Consider the following 15,574-nt stretch of genomic DNA (forward strand, 5'->3'; position numbering starts at 1 on the left):
AAGGATTAAATAAGTTTTGTCTCTGAATTTTGATAGTTTTTATTTTTAGTTCATGAACACTTTTTATTTAATTTTAGTATCTGAAACGTTTTTATATGAATAAAAAAAATTTAATGGTAGGACCAAAATACTTACAAAAAAAAATTCAAGAATTAAACGTGAAAATCGTAAAAAGTTTAGAATTAAAATTAGTATAAAATTTATTCAAGAACTAAAACATAATTAATCTTAAGAAAAATTATAATTGGACCCAAGTTTTTAGAACTATAGGTAATTTAAACTGTGAGTTATTTTGGTTCAGTAATTTAAAGTATGGTTAACATAATGTAAAAATACATTATAGTTTAAATAATTTAAGACTTAATCACCTATATATTGTCAATGTAAATTTTTTACACTAACAGTTAATTAAAGCCGTTAATAGTACTTTTTATTTTAATTTAATTAAATGAGCAGATGAAAAGGCACTATTAACGGCTCTAATTGATTACCAGTATAAAAAAACTTTACACTAACAGTATATAAGGGCATTTCCAATGGAAGCAACTCATTTGAGTTGCTTCATGCATTGAAAAATGAAAAAAGTGGTCCCTAATGTGCCATATCAGCATTAAACAACTCAAACACAAATTTACTTTAATGGTAAGAAACTTTAAGAAATTCAACTTTTAGAATTTTTTTTCTAATCATTTATGAACCAAATTTAAATTTTTATTAAAAAGGATAATTATGCTACAATGAAAGAAAATAAATTACGAGAAAAAATACACAATAAGTAGATATTAAAAATAAAATAAAGTAATAATAAATACATAAATATTATACGAAATTAATTTTCATCATTATTATTTCTGAAACGTTTTCAAATATATTCAATAAGATTTGCTTAAAATCTAGTAAGGAACGGTTGTTTGAAGAAACAACTCTCTCTCTTCTTCAAGCAACTTATGTTGTCATGTCAGAGTCCTCCAATAATAAGAAACTAGAACTTGAATTACTTCATAGAACAAGCAACTCTCATGCTCTAAGTGATTAACTCATAATTTAAATGTCCTAATTAAGTTAGGAATTGAGTTACTGGACCAAAGTATGTGGTGGTGGTGGTACCCTACTGAAGTTCATGAAAGAAATGAATAGAAAGAATCTTTTGTCCCACGTGGAATAAACGGAAGAGAATATGCATTTCCCCACTCAATCTCATTTCCGATCAAACCACGAGGCCTTTGTCCTCTTTTATCTATCTTTTTCATGCCATTTATTTCATTGACAAAGTCTAAAATAATATATATATATATATATATATATGAAAAAGTATCGATTTATTTTAAGAATAAATTTATTTATATTTATTTTATTCAATAATTTATATTTTATATCAAATTTTAATAATTTAATTATTAAATTAAAATTTTTTATTAATACATAAATTAAATTTGTAAAATTTTAAAAAATTTAAAAGTTGTTTGATACTCCATTTTATTAATTTAAATCGACGGATAATTATAAAAAATACATCGATTTAAATTAATAAAAAAGAAATATTAAATAATTTTTAAATTTTTTAAAAATATTACAGACTTGATCTATATATTAAAAAATTTTAATTTAATATTGAATCTTTAAAATTTAATATAAAATATAAGTTGTTGACTGAAATAAGTTTAAATAAATTTATTCTTGAAGCAAGTGAATTTCTCTTTTATATATATATATATATATTGTTCCGGTATGCCTAAAAGTCCCACATCGCTTAGGAGTCGATCCTAAGGGTAGTTTATAAACATTCTTCCTCCTTAACCCACCGAGGCGCCTTTTCAAGGAAAAAATCGTGACGGCCCAACGAGCGCCAAAGCGGACAATACCTCGGATGCGGTGACCCTAACGATGACAGCGGACTTACGGTAGGAACATTGGCGCTAGAAGGAGGGCCCAGGCCACTCTTGCCCCTTAGCATCAACTGGGGGCTTGTTCCAGTATGCCTAAAAGTTCCACATCGCTTAGGAGTCGATCCTAAGGGTAGTTTATAAACACTCTTCCTCTTTAACCCACCGAGGCGCCTTTTCAAGGACAAAACCGTGACGGCCCAACGAGCGCCACCAGCCAAGTTGCCGACTTGTCTTTCACCAATCTATTGACTCAATCAAAGGTTTACCAGCCTGACCAAGCAGTAAACTCATCATTGCCGAGTTCCTCAGCTCGGCCATGAAATGTGGACATCGGAATACGACAACGGCCCAAAGAGGCCATGTTATCAAACAGATAAAAGTACAATTTCGTTACCACGCCACTTGCACATTCTCAAGAACGAGGCGACAGTTGCAACACATGGCATCTTGACAGGCAAGCATGCGCGAAAGGTCACTACTCCCTGACGAGCTCGGTCTTAACTCCTCGACCTACGGTCTTCGGAGCTCGGGGGCTAGTGTACTATCCGTACTGCGTAACCGAGCTCCGAGCTCAGTACCATAACGCAAGCCGACCTCGGACACGCACCGCGTGACATCAGCTCGGTATTTAAGAGAATCATAACTGATCCCCGAGGATCTCGCCCCGGACGAGATCCGTTATCTAATCATATTACACCTCATCTCAGGCCCAAGGCCCAAAGCAACCCTAAATCACACCAAGGTACGTGCATTACATATACGAGACTATTACTCATACAAACCCTAACTTTAGCATCGGAGTCTCTTTTGCAGGTACCACCCCCATCTTGGAGCACCAGCATACCCGTGAAGGAGGCTCACCGATCTTACCTGGCAGATCAGCTCTATAGCAGATTTCTGGTAAGAACATTTGGCGCCCACCGTGGGGCCGATCGAGACAGCCCTTATCGGCCACCTGTATGGTTTTCACCAGAAATAGCAGACGAGTAACAGACGACGCTGAACACTCAATCACCATGGACAGCGACGCTGCAACCTTGAGAAGATTGATCGACCAAGTCGAACATATGCGACAGCAGCATGACACTGACCTGCGCAACATGCGCGCCAAGCACGAAGCCGACCTAGCGGAAATGCGGACAACTAATGAAGCAGACCTCGCAGCGTTACGTGAAGAAAACGAGCGCATTCGCGCCCAACTCCCTCGACGCCCCTCTGATCGCCCTCCTCACGGGAGCAACATCCATGAAGACGAGGCACACTCGGCCTCTCAATCCCGGACTGCGACCAGGGCACCGACTTCACAACCCGCCACGCACCGATCTCATGCATCGAGGCACAAGCCGGGCCCAGATGTCAGCAGAGCACCCACACGTGCCACAGAAGGCCACGAAACCTTCCGCCGACATCCTTTTGTGGACGGCATCATGGAGACCCCACTCCCCCGTGGATGGAAGCCTCTCCATCTCGACCGCTATGACGGCACGACGGATCCCGATGAGCACATTGACCTGTACACGACCTAGGTAAACCTCTACACTAACAGTGATGCTATCCTGTGTAGGATTTTTCCTACCTCGCTCAAAGGAGCCGCGCTCCACTGGTACACCCAGTTACTCGCCGAGTCCATCGACAGCTTCAGCACCTTAATCCGGCGGTTTACGGCACAATACGCCACCAGCCGACCTCACCACACAACCTCCACTGCTTTGGCCAACCTCAGGCAGAATGATGACGAACCTCTGCGAACCTTCATGGAGCGCTTCTCCAGCATCTCGGTGAGGATCCGGAACTTAAACCCCGAAGTTGCCATGCACTCCATGCTCATGGCCCTCAAAGCTAGCCCCTTTGTCGACAGCCTCTATCGAGACCCCCCCCCCCCCGCGACATGGACGAGCTCCGCGCCCGCGCGGCGGGATACATCCAGATGGAGGAGCACTCCGCCTTCCGCGACCAGATTCGCGGGAAAGCTCCAGCGAAATCGGAACAAGGGCATAAGGATAAAATCAAAGTCAACAACGACAGCCAATTCAAGAAGTCGACTAAGGCAAACAGAGGGGGGGAGATACGACTTCTACACTCCCCTGAACGCGCCTAGGGTACACATCCTAGAGGAAGCCAGCAACAACAATCTGCTCGCCCTCCCACCGCCGGGTCACACTCCTAACAACGCCAACAAGTCTAAGCACTATCGGTACCACAGGAACCATGGTCACACCACGGAAGAATGTCGCACACTTCGGGATCGCATCAAGGAGCTCATTTAAGCGGGCCACCTCGGCCAATACATCCAGCGACAGCAGGGTAATAGAGGCGGTTATGGAGGTCGAGGACGCGGCAGAGGTTGAGGTTCAGGAGCTCGCACTGAGTCACACCCGGGCTCCCAGCAAAATGCTAGCGGCGCAGTACAAGCCGAAATAAGCCAAGAGACAGAGTCGGCCCCCTTACGGGGAGTAATCAACACAATAGTAGGTGGCTTTGCTGGAGGAGGCGCCAACAGCTCGGCCCGAAGAAGACACCTGCGGAGCATCAACTGCGTCCACTCTACCACCCCAGCCCTCCACCAAAGCTCACCGCCGATCTCCTTCTCCGACGAAGACTACGCCGGCGTCAGCCCTAACCAAGATGACCCCATGGTCATCGTTGTGGAAATAGCCAACTGGAAAGTGCAGAAAACACTCCTTGACCAGGGAAGCTCAGTCGACGTCCTGTATTGGCCTACGTTCCTCAAGCTAGACGTTCCCCACTCTCTCATTCAACCTCACATGGAGCCCCTCGTCGGCTTTGCAGGAGAGCGAGTTCACACTCGGGGGTACGTAGACTTGCTGACGACTTTCGGAACGCCACCGGATACAAGGCGGGTCATGGTCCGGTACCTCCTCGCGGAAGCCAACACTTCCTACAACATCATCATCGGGAGGCCAACCTTGAATCAACTCGGGGCAGTAGTGTCAACCCCACACCTCACCATGAAATTCCCGGGCAAGGACGGTAAAATCATCTCCGTCAAAGCTAATCAGAAAACAGCTCGGCAATGCTACGCCGAAAGCCTGAAGATCTCCTCGTCGGGCAAGCAAAGCGAGGGGAATCCCCCCACCATAGCTCCTTAAGTTTTCAAGTCTTCTTTATCTTTCGGTATGAACAAATTTGTGCACTCTTTTCCTGCCTCAGCCTTTGACTGAGAGGGTTTTTAACGAGGCACACAGACACCATAAATAATATTACTCCTTTCGCTCATCTCATATTCTTAATTTCCTATTTATCTAAAGGACGAAAACGAACTCTAAGTGCGCAAAGGCCTAAACCCGAGGTCGAACACGAACCTCAACGCTCTCGTTAAAGGTCGAGTTCGAACCTTAATTAAATAACCTATCTCAAATTTGAGGTCGAGTCTGAACCTCGACTTTCCGAGGTCGAATACGAACCTCGACGCTCTCATTGAAGGTCGAGTTCGAACCTTAATTAAATAACCTATCTCAAATTTGAGGTCGAGTCCGAATTTTGACTTTCCGAGGTCAAATACGAACCTCGACGCTCTCGTTAAAGGTCAAGTTCGAACCTTAATTAAATAACCTATCTCAAATTTGAGGTCGAGTCCGAACCTCGACTTTCCGAGGTCGAATACGAACCTCGACGCTCTCGTTGAAGGTCGAGTTTGAACCTTAATTAAATAACCTATCTCAAATTTGAGGTCGAGTCCGAACCTCGACTTTCCAAGGTCGAATACGAACCTCGACGCTCTCGTTGAAGGTCGAGTTCGAACCTTAATTAAATAACTTATCTCAAATTTGAGGTCGAGTCTGAACCTCGACTTTTCGAGGTCGAATACGAACCTCGACGCTCTCGTTGAAGGTCGAGTTCGAACCTTAACTAAATAACCTATCTCAAATTTGAGGTCGGGTCCGAACCTCGACATTCCGAGGTCGAATACGAACCTTGACGCCCTCGTTGAAGGTCGAGGTCGAGCCCTAATTAAAATAACCTGTTCTGAGGTCGAGTCTGAACCTCGGCTTTCCGAGAAGGAATACGAGCCTCGACGAGTCCGAACCTCATCATCTACGAACCTCAAGTATGCAAAATCCGAGGTCAAGTTCGAACCTCGATGTTCACACCTAAGGGCAAGTCCGAACTTTAACACGCCTGCTTAGGGTTGAGTTTGAACCTTAATTAAATTGTATACCTCAAAATTTGAGGTCGAGTATGAACCACATATCCGAGGTCGAGTTCGAACCTCGATGAGACACGCACCACTCTAAATCTAAGGTTGAGTCCGAACCTTAACCAAACCAATTTGCCTATATCCGAGGTCGAATACGAACCTCGACACTTCCGTTAAAGGCCGAATATGAGCCGCATACCTGAGGTTGAATTCTTACCTTGGCAAAATACACACGACCCTAAACTTAAGGTCGAATACGAACCGCTTATCCAAGGTCGAGTTCGAACCCTCACAACATAACAAGAATACAAGGTCAAATTCGAACCTTAGCATAATTTACTCTACCTCGATTTAAGGTCAAATTCGAACCTCGGCACTGATAACTTAAAAGGTCGAATTCGAACCTTCATGAAAAATTCACCTAACGAAAAACCGAGGTCGACAACTTATCTCAACATGGGCAACTCAAAGCAAAGTACCGCCACATATAAAAGCGTAGAACAAACACCAAACGTGTCCAAAAACGCGCAAAGCAGCAAAAATCAAACGCAAAACACATAAGGGCAACAAAAAATATATACATATACGGGCAAAGTTCCCAGAGTCCAACACTTGAGTTCAAATCAGAAAATTAAAGCAAATTAAACTAAGCTATCACAAAAATTGACCTACGCAGAGGCGTTCTCGCTGGAGCTCTCCTCGACGTTGTCTTCCTTGACAAGCTTCCCAAAGCGGATGAATTTCTCCATATGCATGGAGGAAAAATCAAACCCGGGAGCGAGGAGCCGTGCCTGGCGAGCAGCCTTTTGAAAGCCCCTCCTATGCTCCATCACAACGGAGCGTTCGACCTCGGGAGCCTCTTCTCCGTAGCCGCTTTCCCCGCCGCCAGCTCCGCGAGCTCCACCTTCAAGGAGGCAATCTCATCCTCACGGCCACCAAGAAGGACCTCGCTATGGAGGCGCTCCTCAGCCGCCGCCGCCAACTCTCCCTTAAGAGAGGTCACAACGTCCTCCAGAGCCCGCACTTGGCTGCGAGAAGACGTCACCTCATCCTCCAAAGAGCGAGCGCGACCCCGAGAGAAGGCGACGAGCTCTTGCAACTCCCCCACCTGGGAAGCATAAGCCTCGTTGGATCGTAAAGCGATCTCAAGAGACTTCTGCACCCTTGCAAGGTCGCCCCGCGCAGACCGAAGCTCCATCCCCTGCCACTTTGCCTCACCAACAGCAACACTGAGAGCCTTGTTCTCCTCCCTCAAGATCTTATTTGCATCCTTCCAGGGTTGAAGTCGGCCCCTCAGCTTGGCTAGCTCCCCTTGCTGCTTGGCCAGGTCCTCCTGTTGCTTGACCCACCTCGGCTTCCAGTGGCCTAGGATGCCCATAGCCCTCTATAGCAGGACCTAAGCAGTATCGAAACTATCCTCGGGGCCGGCCTCGTCTATCAACCCCTGGTCCTTAGAGCTCAACGAGCCCTGAGGGAAGAACTTCTCGGCGGTCACCCCCGCGCTCCACAGCGAGCCCATGTCGGCCGAGGCGCTCACGTGGTCCAGCCGCACTTTTGAAAGGCCCTTCCCGAAGCGATGGGTTAGGTATCGGCTCCGGGAAACCCCCTGTGACGAGCCAGACGGTGGCGCCGAAGCTGCAGTGGTGGGCAGGGGAACCTCACGGCTCGGACCCCCTTCACGAGCCTCAACAGAGGCGGAAGCCGGCGTCCCCTGCTGGGTATCTAGAAGGTCTGCAATAGGAACCTCCGACCTCGCCTGCGAAAACCAGCCCCATGTCAAAAAATAAAATAAAGTGGCATACGGGAAACCACGATAGTCAGGGAACACTACTTACCTCAGCAGTAGGAACAACTTGCTCGGTGGCCGGAACCGCCACCTCGGCAGCCTGGGCGACCCGCCCGGCAGCCTGTGTCACCGCCTCGGCAGCATCTCCTGCCTGCGAAAGACGGCCCTAGGTCAGAACACAGAAAAACACAATAAACGACACTAAAAAAGCAACAGCAACAGGGTTCTCACCACCTTGGCAGCCCGAACCACCTCCTCAAAAGCCACCTGAGGGGCCTCCTTGGGCGGTGGACTCTCATTAAGGTCCACCGCACTCGCATCAGCGGCCGTGGAGGTCACCTCCTCGGCGTCCACAGGGGCAGAGGTCCCCCCGACCTCCTTCGCTCCCCTTTTCCTCTTTCGGTTGACCTTTAGAGGGGGAACATCCTCCTATTGAGGCTCGAGGACCTCGAGTTCTGTGACATTGTAGTGATGTTTGAGCTCGTGCCACAAATTTTTCCCCATGATACCTATAGACAAGAAGCAAAACACATCAGCAAAAGAAAGCTACGCAAACCCCAAACCACCAAAAAACACAATACTCACTCTCCAAACCCCTCTCCCTGTATGTCGAGTTCGCAAGCGACAGAACGAGCTTGCAATCCAGCGGGCGAGGAAGTGCAGCGAGGTTGTCGATAGCGGCCACCTCCGAGGCCGTCAGTTTCACCTGGCCTACCCCATGAAACCTAGACGGTTTGGGGCACCAGTAGAAAGGGAATTTTGGCAGCCCGCCGAAATAAAACCCCCCATCCTCCAAAGGGTCAACATTCACAAGAGCAACCTGGAAAAACTCTTGCTTGAAATTTTTATATGACTGGGAGTAGAGGGTAAACAAACCCCCATCCCTACTCCCACTCAAGGACAGAATGCCATATGGCGGAACGCCTAACTTCAACTGATAAAAGTGAAGAAAGACGGGAAGGGACACCTCTATCCCTAAAACTGTACACAGGACTTGAAAAGCCCTCAAGAAACCCCAACTATTGGGATGCAACTGGCAAGGAGCCGCGTTGACATGGTTCAAAAAATCACACTCAAACTGAGTGAAAGGAAGACAGACACCTAAATCCCTAAAGAAACAATACTACACATAGAAATGGGGAGAATCGGTAGACTTCCCCATGTACACACCCTCACCAGCCTGACAGGGTTCAAGCCGGATCATTCGCGAGATAGCAGGGTCGCAAACCCTGCACGACCTGGCGATCCTATTAACCTCAAGAAAGGTCCGAAAGACACTTTGGATGCCCCCCACCTCGCACTTGACCCAGTCATAGCCAGGAATGCCCGGCTCCAGGCCCCGGGGCGGATCCCTCTTTTCAGCGGCGGCCTTCCCGGTAGCCACCGCCTTACCACGCGCCTTGCCCTGAGAAGGCGCAGAAGAACCGGCTCTACTCCCCCCAGCCATGAAAAAGACAAGAAAGACTTGAAGAAGGTTGGGGAAGAAGGAAAAAGAAGACTTTAGAAAGGAAGTACCTGGTACTCTCCCTCAGAAATTAACCCTAACAGTGACTGGGTTACCGAAAACAACGGCAGAAACGGAGAAAATGGAGACGGAAGACGAGCAGACAAACGAGAGGAACAGCGTACGCAAGAAGCTGAAAAAGCGAAAAGTGAGCAAAGTGAGAAGCGAAGAGGCGCGTATGAGAGAAAAGACAGTTTTCCCCCAAAATTCAAAGCGGCAATGCCACGCGTCAACCTAAGGGCACGCCTGACAACGCAATTAATCTCAAATTCATCATTGCATAACCGTCATTTCCCATGGCACGCTACTTGCACGTTTCCGGGAAATGAACAGTCGCGACACGTGTCACCACAACGAGCAAACATACGCGAGAGGTCACCTCTTCCCAGCGAGCTCGGCCTTAACTCCTTGACCTACGGTCTTCGGAGCTCGAGGGGCTAATGTACTATCCGAACCTTGTTATGCCAAAGTCGAGTCCGAATCTTGAGACTACATTTCCTTAACCAAGGTCGAGTTTGAACCTTGTTATGCCAAGGTCGAGTCCGAACCTTGCGATCATATTTTCTTAACCAAGGTCAAGCTTGACCCTTGAAGATCACATCTACTTAACAAGGTCAAATTTGAACCTTCAAACAACAAATTTGGGAGCTCCTCAGAAGCCCCTTCGCTCTTACATCACTCGGTGCTTGGGGGGCAAGTGTACTGGCCAGCCAAGTTGCCGACTTTTCCTTCACCAATCTATTGACTCAATCAAAGGTTTACCAGCCTGACCAAGCAGTAAACTCATCATTGCCGAGTTCCTCAGCTCGGCCATGAAATGTGGACATCGGAATACGACAACGGCCCAAAGAGGCCACGTTATCAAACAGATAAAAGTACAATTTCGTTACCACCCCACCTGCACGTTCTCAAGAACGAGGCGACAGTTGCAACACATGGCATCTTGACAGGCAAGCATGCGCGAAAGGTCACTACTCCCTGACGAGCTCGGTCTTAACTCCTCGACTTACGGTCTTCGGAGCTCGGGGGGCTAGTGTACTATCCGTACTCCGTAACTGAGCTCCGAGCTCGGTACCATAACGCAAGCTGACCTCGGACACGCACCGCGTGACATCAGCTCGGTATTTAAGCGAATCATAACTGATCCCCGAGGATCTCGCCCTGGACGAGATCCGTTATCTAATCATATTACACCTCATCTCAGGCCCAAGGTCCAAAGCAACCCTAAATCACACCAAGGTACGTGCATTACATATATGAGACTATTACTCATACAAACCCTAACTTTAGCATCGGAGTCTCTTTTGCAGGTACCACCCCCATCTTGGAGCACCAGCGTACCTGTGAAGGAGGCTCACCGATCTTACCTGGCAGATCAGCTCTACAGCAGATTTCCGGTAAGAACATATATATATATATATATATATATATATATATATATATATATATATATATATATATATATAAAATAATAAATTTTAGTATTAATTTTTAGAGTTTTTTCTTTAATTTCTATTTATTAAAAGTAAAAAATTATTATTATTATTATTATTATTATGTAATATATGTTAATCATTTGTGTTTAGTTGGAGATTAACTAAGTGACTCTTTTCTAATGACACTTATTGTGCTTATACTACTATATCATCATGTGACTTTTTATGTAAGAAAATAACAGTTTTTAATATGAATGATATTTATCATATATAGAAGGCTATTGATAAAAATAATAATTTTTTATTTTGAAAGGTTCAGAATTAAAAAAATATATTAGAAAGATCAAAATTAAAATTAGTTAACTTTATATGAATAAAAATAATAATTTCAAAATATGGAAAGTTGAAATTAAAGAAATTTTTTACATAAATGAATATCAAAATTTATTTATTTTACGTGAATTATTATTTTACACGAACTAAAAGTATATTCAAACACTTATGCATGTAATTTAAATTTAATTATAATATATTCTTAGTGTAACAAAAATAATTTTAGATGAGTTTTAAAATAATTATTATAAAAATAAACTTACCAACATAAAAATTAATGATCAGATAATAGTTAAAAATATTCAATGTATTTCTTTTTTTTTTGGTAAATTAATATTCAATGTATTTCGATAAAATGCATCTCATTTTTAGTTTTTTAATATATCTTAAAAAATATTTTAAAGTATTCCTAGTATTATGTCTCATTAAATATTAAAATGAATGTACAATTATAATAATTTTTTTCATTTTACAAAAATCCATTAGTACAATAATTTATGTAATTAATAATTTTTAAAATGATATTATTTTAAAAGACAAAAATATAAATATTAGAAAGAATCATTTAACTAAAACAAAAGAAACAAACTGTTCTAATTGTTGGATGCAAAAGCTGATAGAAACTTTACCATCTGATTGGTGGGGCCCTATATTTGAGTGAACAAAATTGACCTACAAATGAAGGGTCATAATTGTGGGGTTGACCTAAGCTATCATGGTGCTGCTACTGTGTTCAGCACAACATATGCTAACAGAGAATGCCCTATATAAACATTTGCTTCAAAACCCTTGTTTTTTTTCTCATGCCTCTATTTTTTTAATTTTATTTTTGTTGCTTTCTCTCTCTATGAAATGGAGCACTTTGCTTAGAACTTCTTCTGTGCTTTGAATCTGTAAGTGTTTTCATCCCTTAATCTAATTTTTTACTATATGAATTTGTGTTGCTACTTGCATGTACCAGGGCCTTCCAGAAAGCATGCGCTGTTTTGCTTTTTTTCTTTTTAATTAATTTTGTTGATAGGTTTTCTCTGAATAGGGTTTTTGTTTCTTGGGTCAATTTTTATTTTTTTTATATATTTTTTTTTATGGAATCAATTTTACAATTTTGGATTCTTAAAACAAAGGGTGAGAGGGGATGGATTGGGTAGAAAGAGTTTGAAGTATTTTACTTTTTGGGGCTTTCTATAAGGTGATGTGCAGCTTCACCTGGGAGTAAAGGGTGTGAAAGATGAAGAGGGTTTCTTTATTCTGATTGTGTGGTATGATATAAATATCTACTTAAAGGGGAAATTTTCAAATTTGGGTGCTGAATATACGTTGAAGTAAATATTAACTTGGTCTTGAGATTGTTGTGTTAGTATTGACTGAATTAAAACCGTATCTATCCTTTACTAGGTGAATTACCCACGTCAAAAGTTGATTTAACTAAAGTATAGAGATATTTTGTTTCATGGATATGATTCCAGTAGTCAGTAATAGTTTCAAGTGGCATGTGATATTTGTATTCTTTTGGCCATCTTTGTTGAATGGCATATTTCTTCTAATTTGTGGACCATGCTTAATTTTCCTTTCAAATCTTCCCTGACCACAATTTTTTATTTCTACCTGGATCTGTGATACATGATAATGCCATATGGTTTTGATTTTTGTAAACTATTTACACAATACTGATGAACTATGTCACCAAGATTCTTAGTCATTTTACCTTTGATTTACAGTGATCTAGATACCTTGACACAGAATTTGAAATGGATTCAAACGGGAGCCTACGTGCTAACACTTGGGCAAGGTCACCACCGTTAACCTCTGCTGCAAGTGGTTTATCCTCAGATCCTCTTTCTTTCCCAGGTTTTGGTTTGCAGAATAATCAACCCAAATGGGATGGTCCCTCAAGTTCAGATTTTGGTATCAGGGTAGAATCTCCTTTCAAAGAATTCAACCAGCCCTCTCAAAACCAGTCTCCACTTGCTTGCAATTCAAACAATGAGATTGAATTCACTGATCAAGAAAACCGTCATCAGAGTGAATCATCACAGACTAGTAGAGTCCAAGATTGGGACCCCAGTGTGATGCTGAATAACTTGTCCTTCCTTGAAGAAAAGATTCATCAGCTCCGGGATCTAGTGCATTTGATTGTTCGTCAAAAAGGCGTTAGAGTTGGACAGCCTAATGAACTTGTAACTCAGGAACAGCAACTCATCACTACTGATCTTACCTCAATCATTATTCAGTTGATCTCTACTGCAGGTAGTCTTCTCCCTTCTGCTAGGAGTAGCCTTATAAACACTAGTCCATTGGTTGCACAGATTGATCAGCTTCAAGGGACTAGTGTTCCTTCAGGAACAGGTGCAAGTAGTAGCTGTATTCAACCACAAAACATTGGTGGGAAAAAAGTGTCTGATCAGTCCATGCAGACTGATCTACCTAATAATTGTGAAATGGAGCAAAACTACAATATGGTTGAACATGATCTCAAAGATGAAGAAGATGCAGATGATGGAGAAAACCTTGCCCCTGGTTCTTATGAGATTTTACAGTTAGAAAAAGAAGAAATCCTTGCACCTCATACCCATTTCTGTACAATTTGTGGGAAGGGGTTCAAGAGAGACGCGAATCTTCGTATGCACATGCGCGGCCATGGCGACGAGTACAAAACCGCAGCAGCGCTGGCGAAGCCACACAAAGAATCTGGCTCGCCAAAGCTTATCAAGAGGTATTCCTGCCCCTATCCTGGCTGCAAGCGCAACAAGGATCACAAGAAGTTTCAGCCTCTGAAGACTATCTTGTGCGTCAAAAACCACTACAAAAGGACACATTGTGACAAGAGTTACACTTGCAGCAGGTGCAACACCAAGAAGTTCTCAGTCATGGCTGATCTAAAAACCCATGAGAAACATTGTGGTAAGGATAAATGGCTTTGTTCATGTGGTACAACGTTTTCTAGGAAAGACAAGCTTTTTGGGCACATTGCACTTTTCCAAGGCCATACACCAGCCATTCCCTTGGATGACAACACTAAAGGGGTAGCTGAGCCACCAATTCATCACAGCAAAGAAAACACTAAAGCAGGGAATGTGAACTTCACTTTTGGATCAAATCCTTCAGATGGAAATGAAGTTCAAAATGTGATGGATATAAAAGGCAATAGTGATGACCCTATAAATTATTTCTCATCTTTGAACTTTGAACCCAACTTTGGGGGGTTTAATGAATTCACCAGGCCTCTATTTGATGATTCCGAAGGTTCATTCTCTTTTGTCATGCCTGGATCTTTTAAATCTGGAGGGGAATCAAGTTCTGACAATCTTTTGTAACAATAGTACTGCCGTCGTTAATATCTATGTTTGCCTCTTGTGAAGAAATAAAACTTTCTGGTTTGTGTTAAATTTGTAAGCCAGTGGATTTTATGTTCATACGATTTCTTAAGAGAAAAAGATAGATTTTCTTGAAGATCTTATTCTTTATTCAAAAATTGCGGTCAGATAAATATAAATGGCGCTTTATCAATTGTAGACTTTTATTAATATTGGACTTTATAGCCACGACAATGTAATCGGTTCTTCAGATATCTTTTACTTTGCTGCCAAATGACTTAAAAGTGTGTTTGGAACCTGTTTGAACTTTGTAAACGGAGATTTACACTTTTAAAAACAGTGGAATAGGAATCATCTCAAACACACACATATGAAATGAGAATTTTTTTATCTCAATAAATGAAAATTATAAATCTAGGATGTATAATTATACACGAATGATCAATATTAAAAATTACCTAATGGATATATAATTATCTTAAAAAAAAGTCATGTATTTTTCTTTTAATCAGAATCATTTAATTATGATTTAAAACATTACACTTATTGTTTTAATTTAACAAAATTAAGTCATGTTTCTTGGGGTCAATGATAAAGAAAAAAGTAAAAAAATCTACAATGTTAAGTTGAGATGATTCATGCAATTGACCAAAAGGCTAAATGAGAAGAAAATAAACTCCAACTTCACAATGCAAGCATTTATTTGAGACGGGTACTACGGTGGACAACATAATAGGTGATCCACCATATACATAATTAACTACCGTTGGATTAATCTATTGTGCACAATTTTATCATAGACCATCTTTATCATATTTTTTTTCCTGTAGTTCTCTTTTTTGGTACTATCCCACCTTCAAGAATCTTTCTTCTTTCCAAAATATTACTTATAAAAAATCATTTGGAAGGAAGTATATCTCATGTGCTGGGTCAGTTAAAATTTGAAAGAGTTAAATCTTGGTTTAAATAGTTTCTCAGTGATCCTTATTCTCTTTATAACCTTTCGGACAAATTTTTGCTTCCTTTCAAATATTCAAGTTTTAGTTCTCAATACAAAGAAGGAGAGCAAAAGTGAAGAAAAAATGAAGGAAAAAAAAGGGAGAGTAGTCGTTGCCACTGTGGGAAATCACCTCCGGTGGTAGTCAGTGCCAGCATA

The 15,574-nt window shown here is 42.4% G+C and overlaps 2 protein-coding genes across 4 annotated transcripts; both read left to right on the plus strand.

Moving 5' to 3' along the window:
- Positions 1 to 4,519: 4,519 nt before the first annotated feature.
- LOC145952272 (uncharacterized) lies at positions 4,520 to 4,996 on the plus strand. The gene has a single exon (XM_083064618.1). The coding sequence runs from the start codon at positions 4,520 to 4,522 to the stop codon at positions 4,994 to 4,996; it is 477 nt and encodes a 158-aa protein (XP_082920744.1).
- Positions 4,997 to 10,713: 5,717 nt separating this feature from the next.
- On the plus strand, positions 10,714 to 14,554 carry LOC109792717 (protein SENSITIVE TO PROTON RHIZOTOXICITY 1). Of its 3 annotated transcripts, none has more exons than XM_083076394.1 (2): positions 10,714 to 10,732; positions 12,823 to 14,554. In XM_083076394.1, exon 2 carries the CDS (start codon positions 12,853 to 12,855, stop codon positions 14,416 to 14,418), a length of 1,566 nt encoding a protein of 521 aa, XP_082932520.1. In that variant the 5' UTR covers positions 10,714 to 10,732; positions 12,823 to 12,852; the 3' UTR covers positions 14,419 to 14,554. The 3 variants fall into 3 exon arrangements, with proteins under 3 accessions (XP_082932520.1, XP_020207737.1, XP_082932518.1); XM_020352148.3 differs by lacking the exon at positions 10,714 to 10,732 and adding an exon at positions 11,801 to 11,997; XM_083076392.1 differs by lacking the exon at positions 10,714 to 10,732 and adding an exon at positions 12,037 to 12,363.
- The last annotated feature ends 1,020 nt before the right edge of the window (positions 14,555 to 15,574 follow it).

Source organism: Cajanus cajan, chromosome 1 (assembly GCF_000230855.2).
Source record: "Cajanus cajan strain Asha chromosome 1, NIPB_CcT2T_4, whole genome shotgun sequence".
NCBI lineage: Eukaryota > Viridiplantae > Streptophyta > Magnoliopsida > Fabales > Fabaceae > Cajanus > Cajanus cajan.

Bases quoted from the DNA above. Each gene is read 5' to 3' on its own strand.
- LOC145952272 (XM_083064618.1), top strand. From the start codon at position 4,520: ATGGTCATCGTTGTGGAAATAGCCAACTGGAAAGTGCAGAAAACACTC.
- LOC109792717 (XM_083076394.1), top strand. From the start codon at position 12,853: ATGGATTCAAACGGGAGCCTACGTGCTAACACTTGGGCAAGGTCACCA.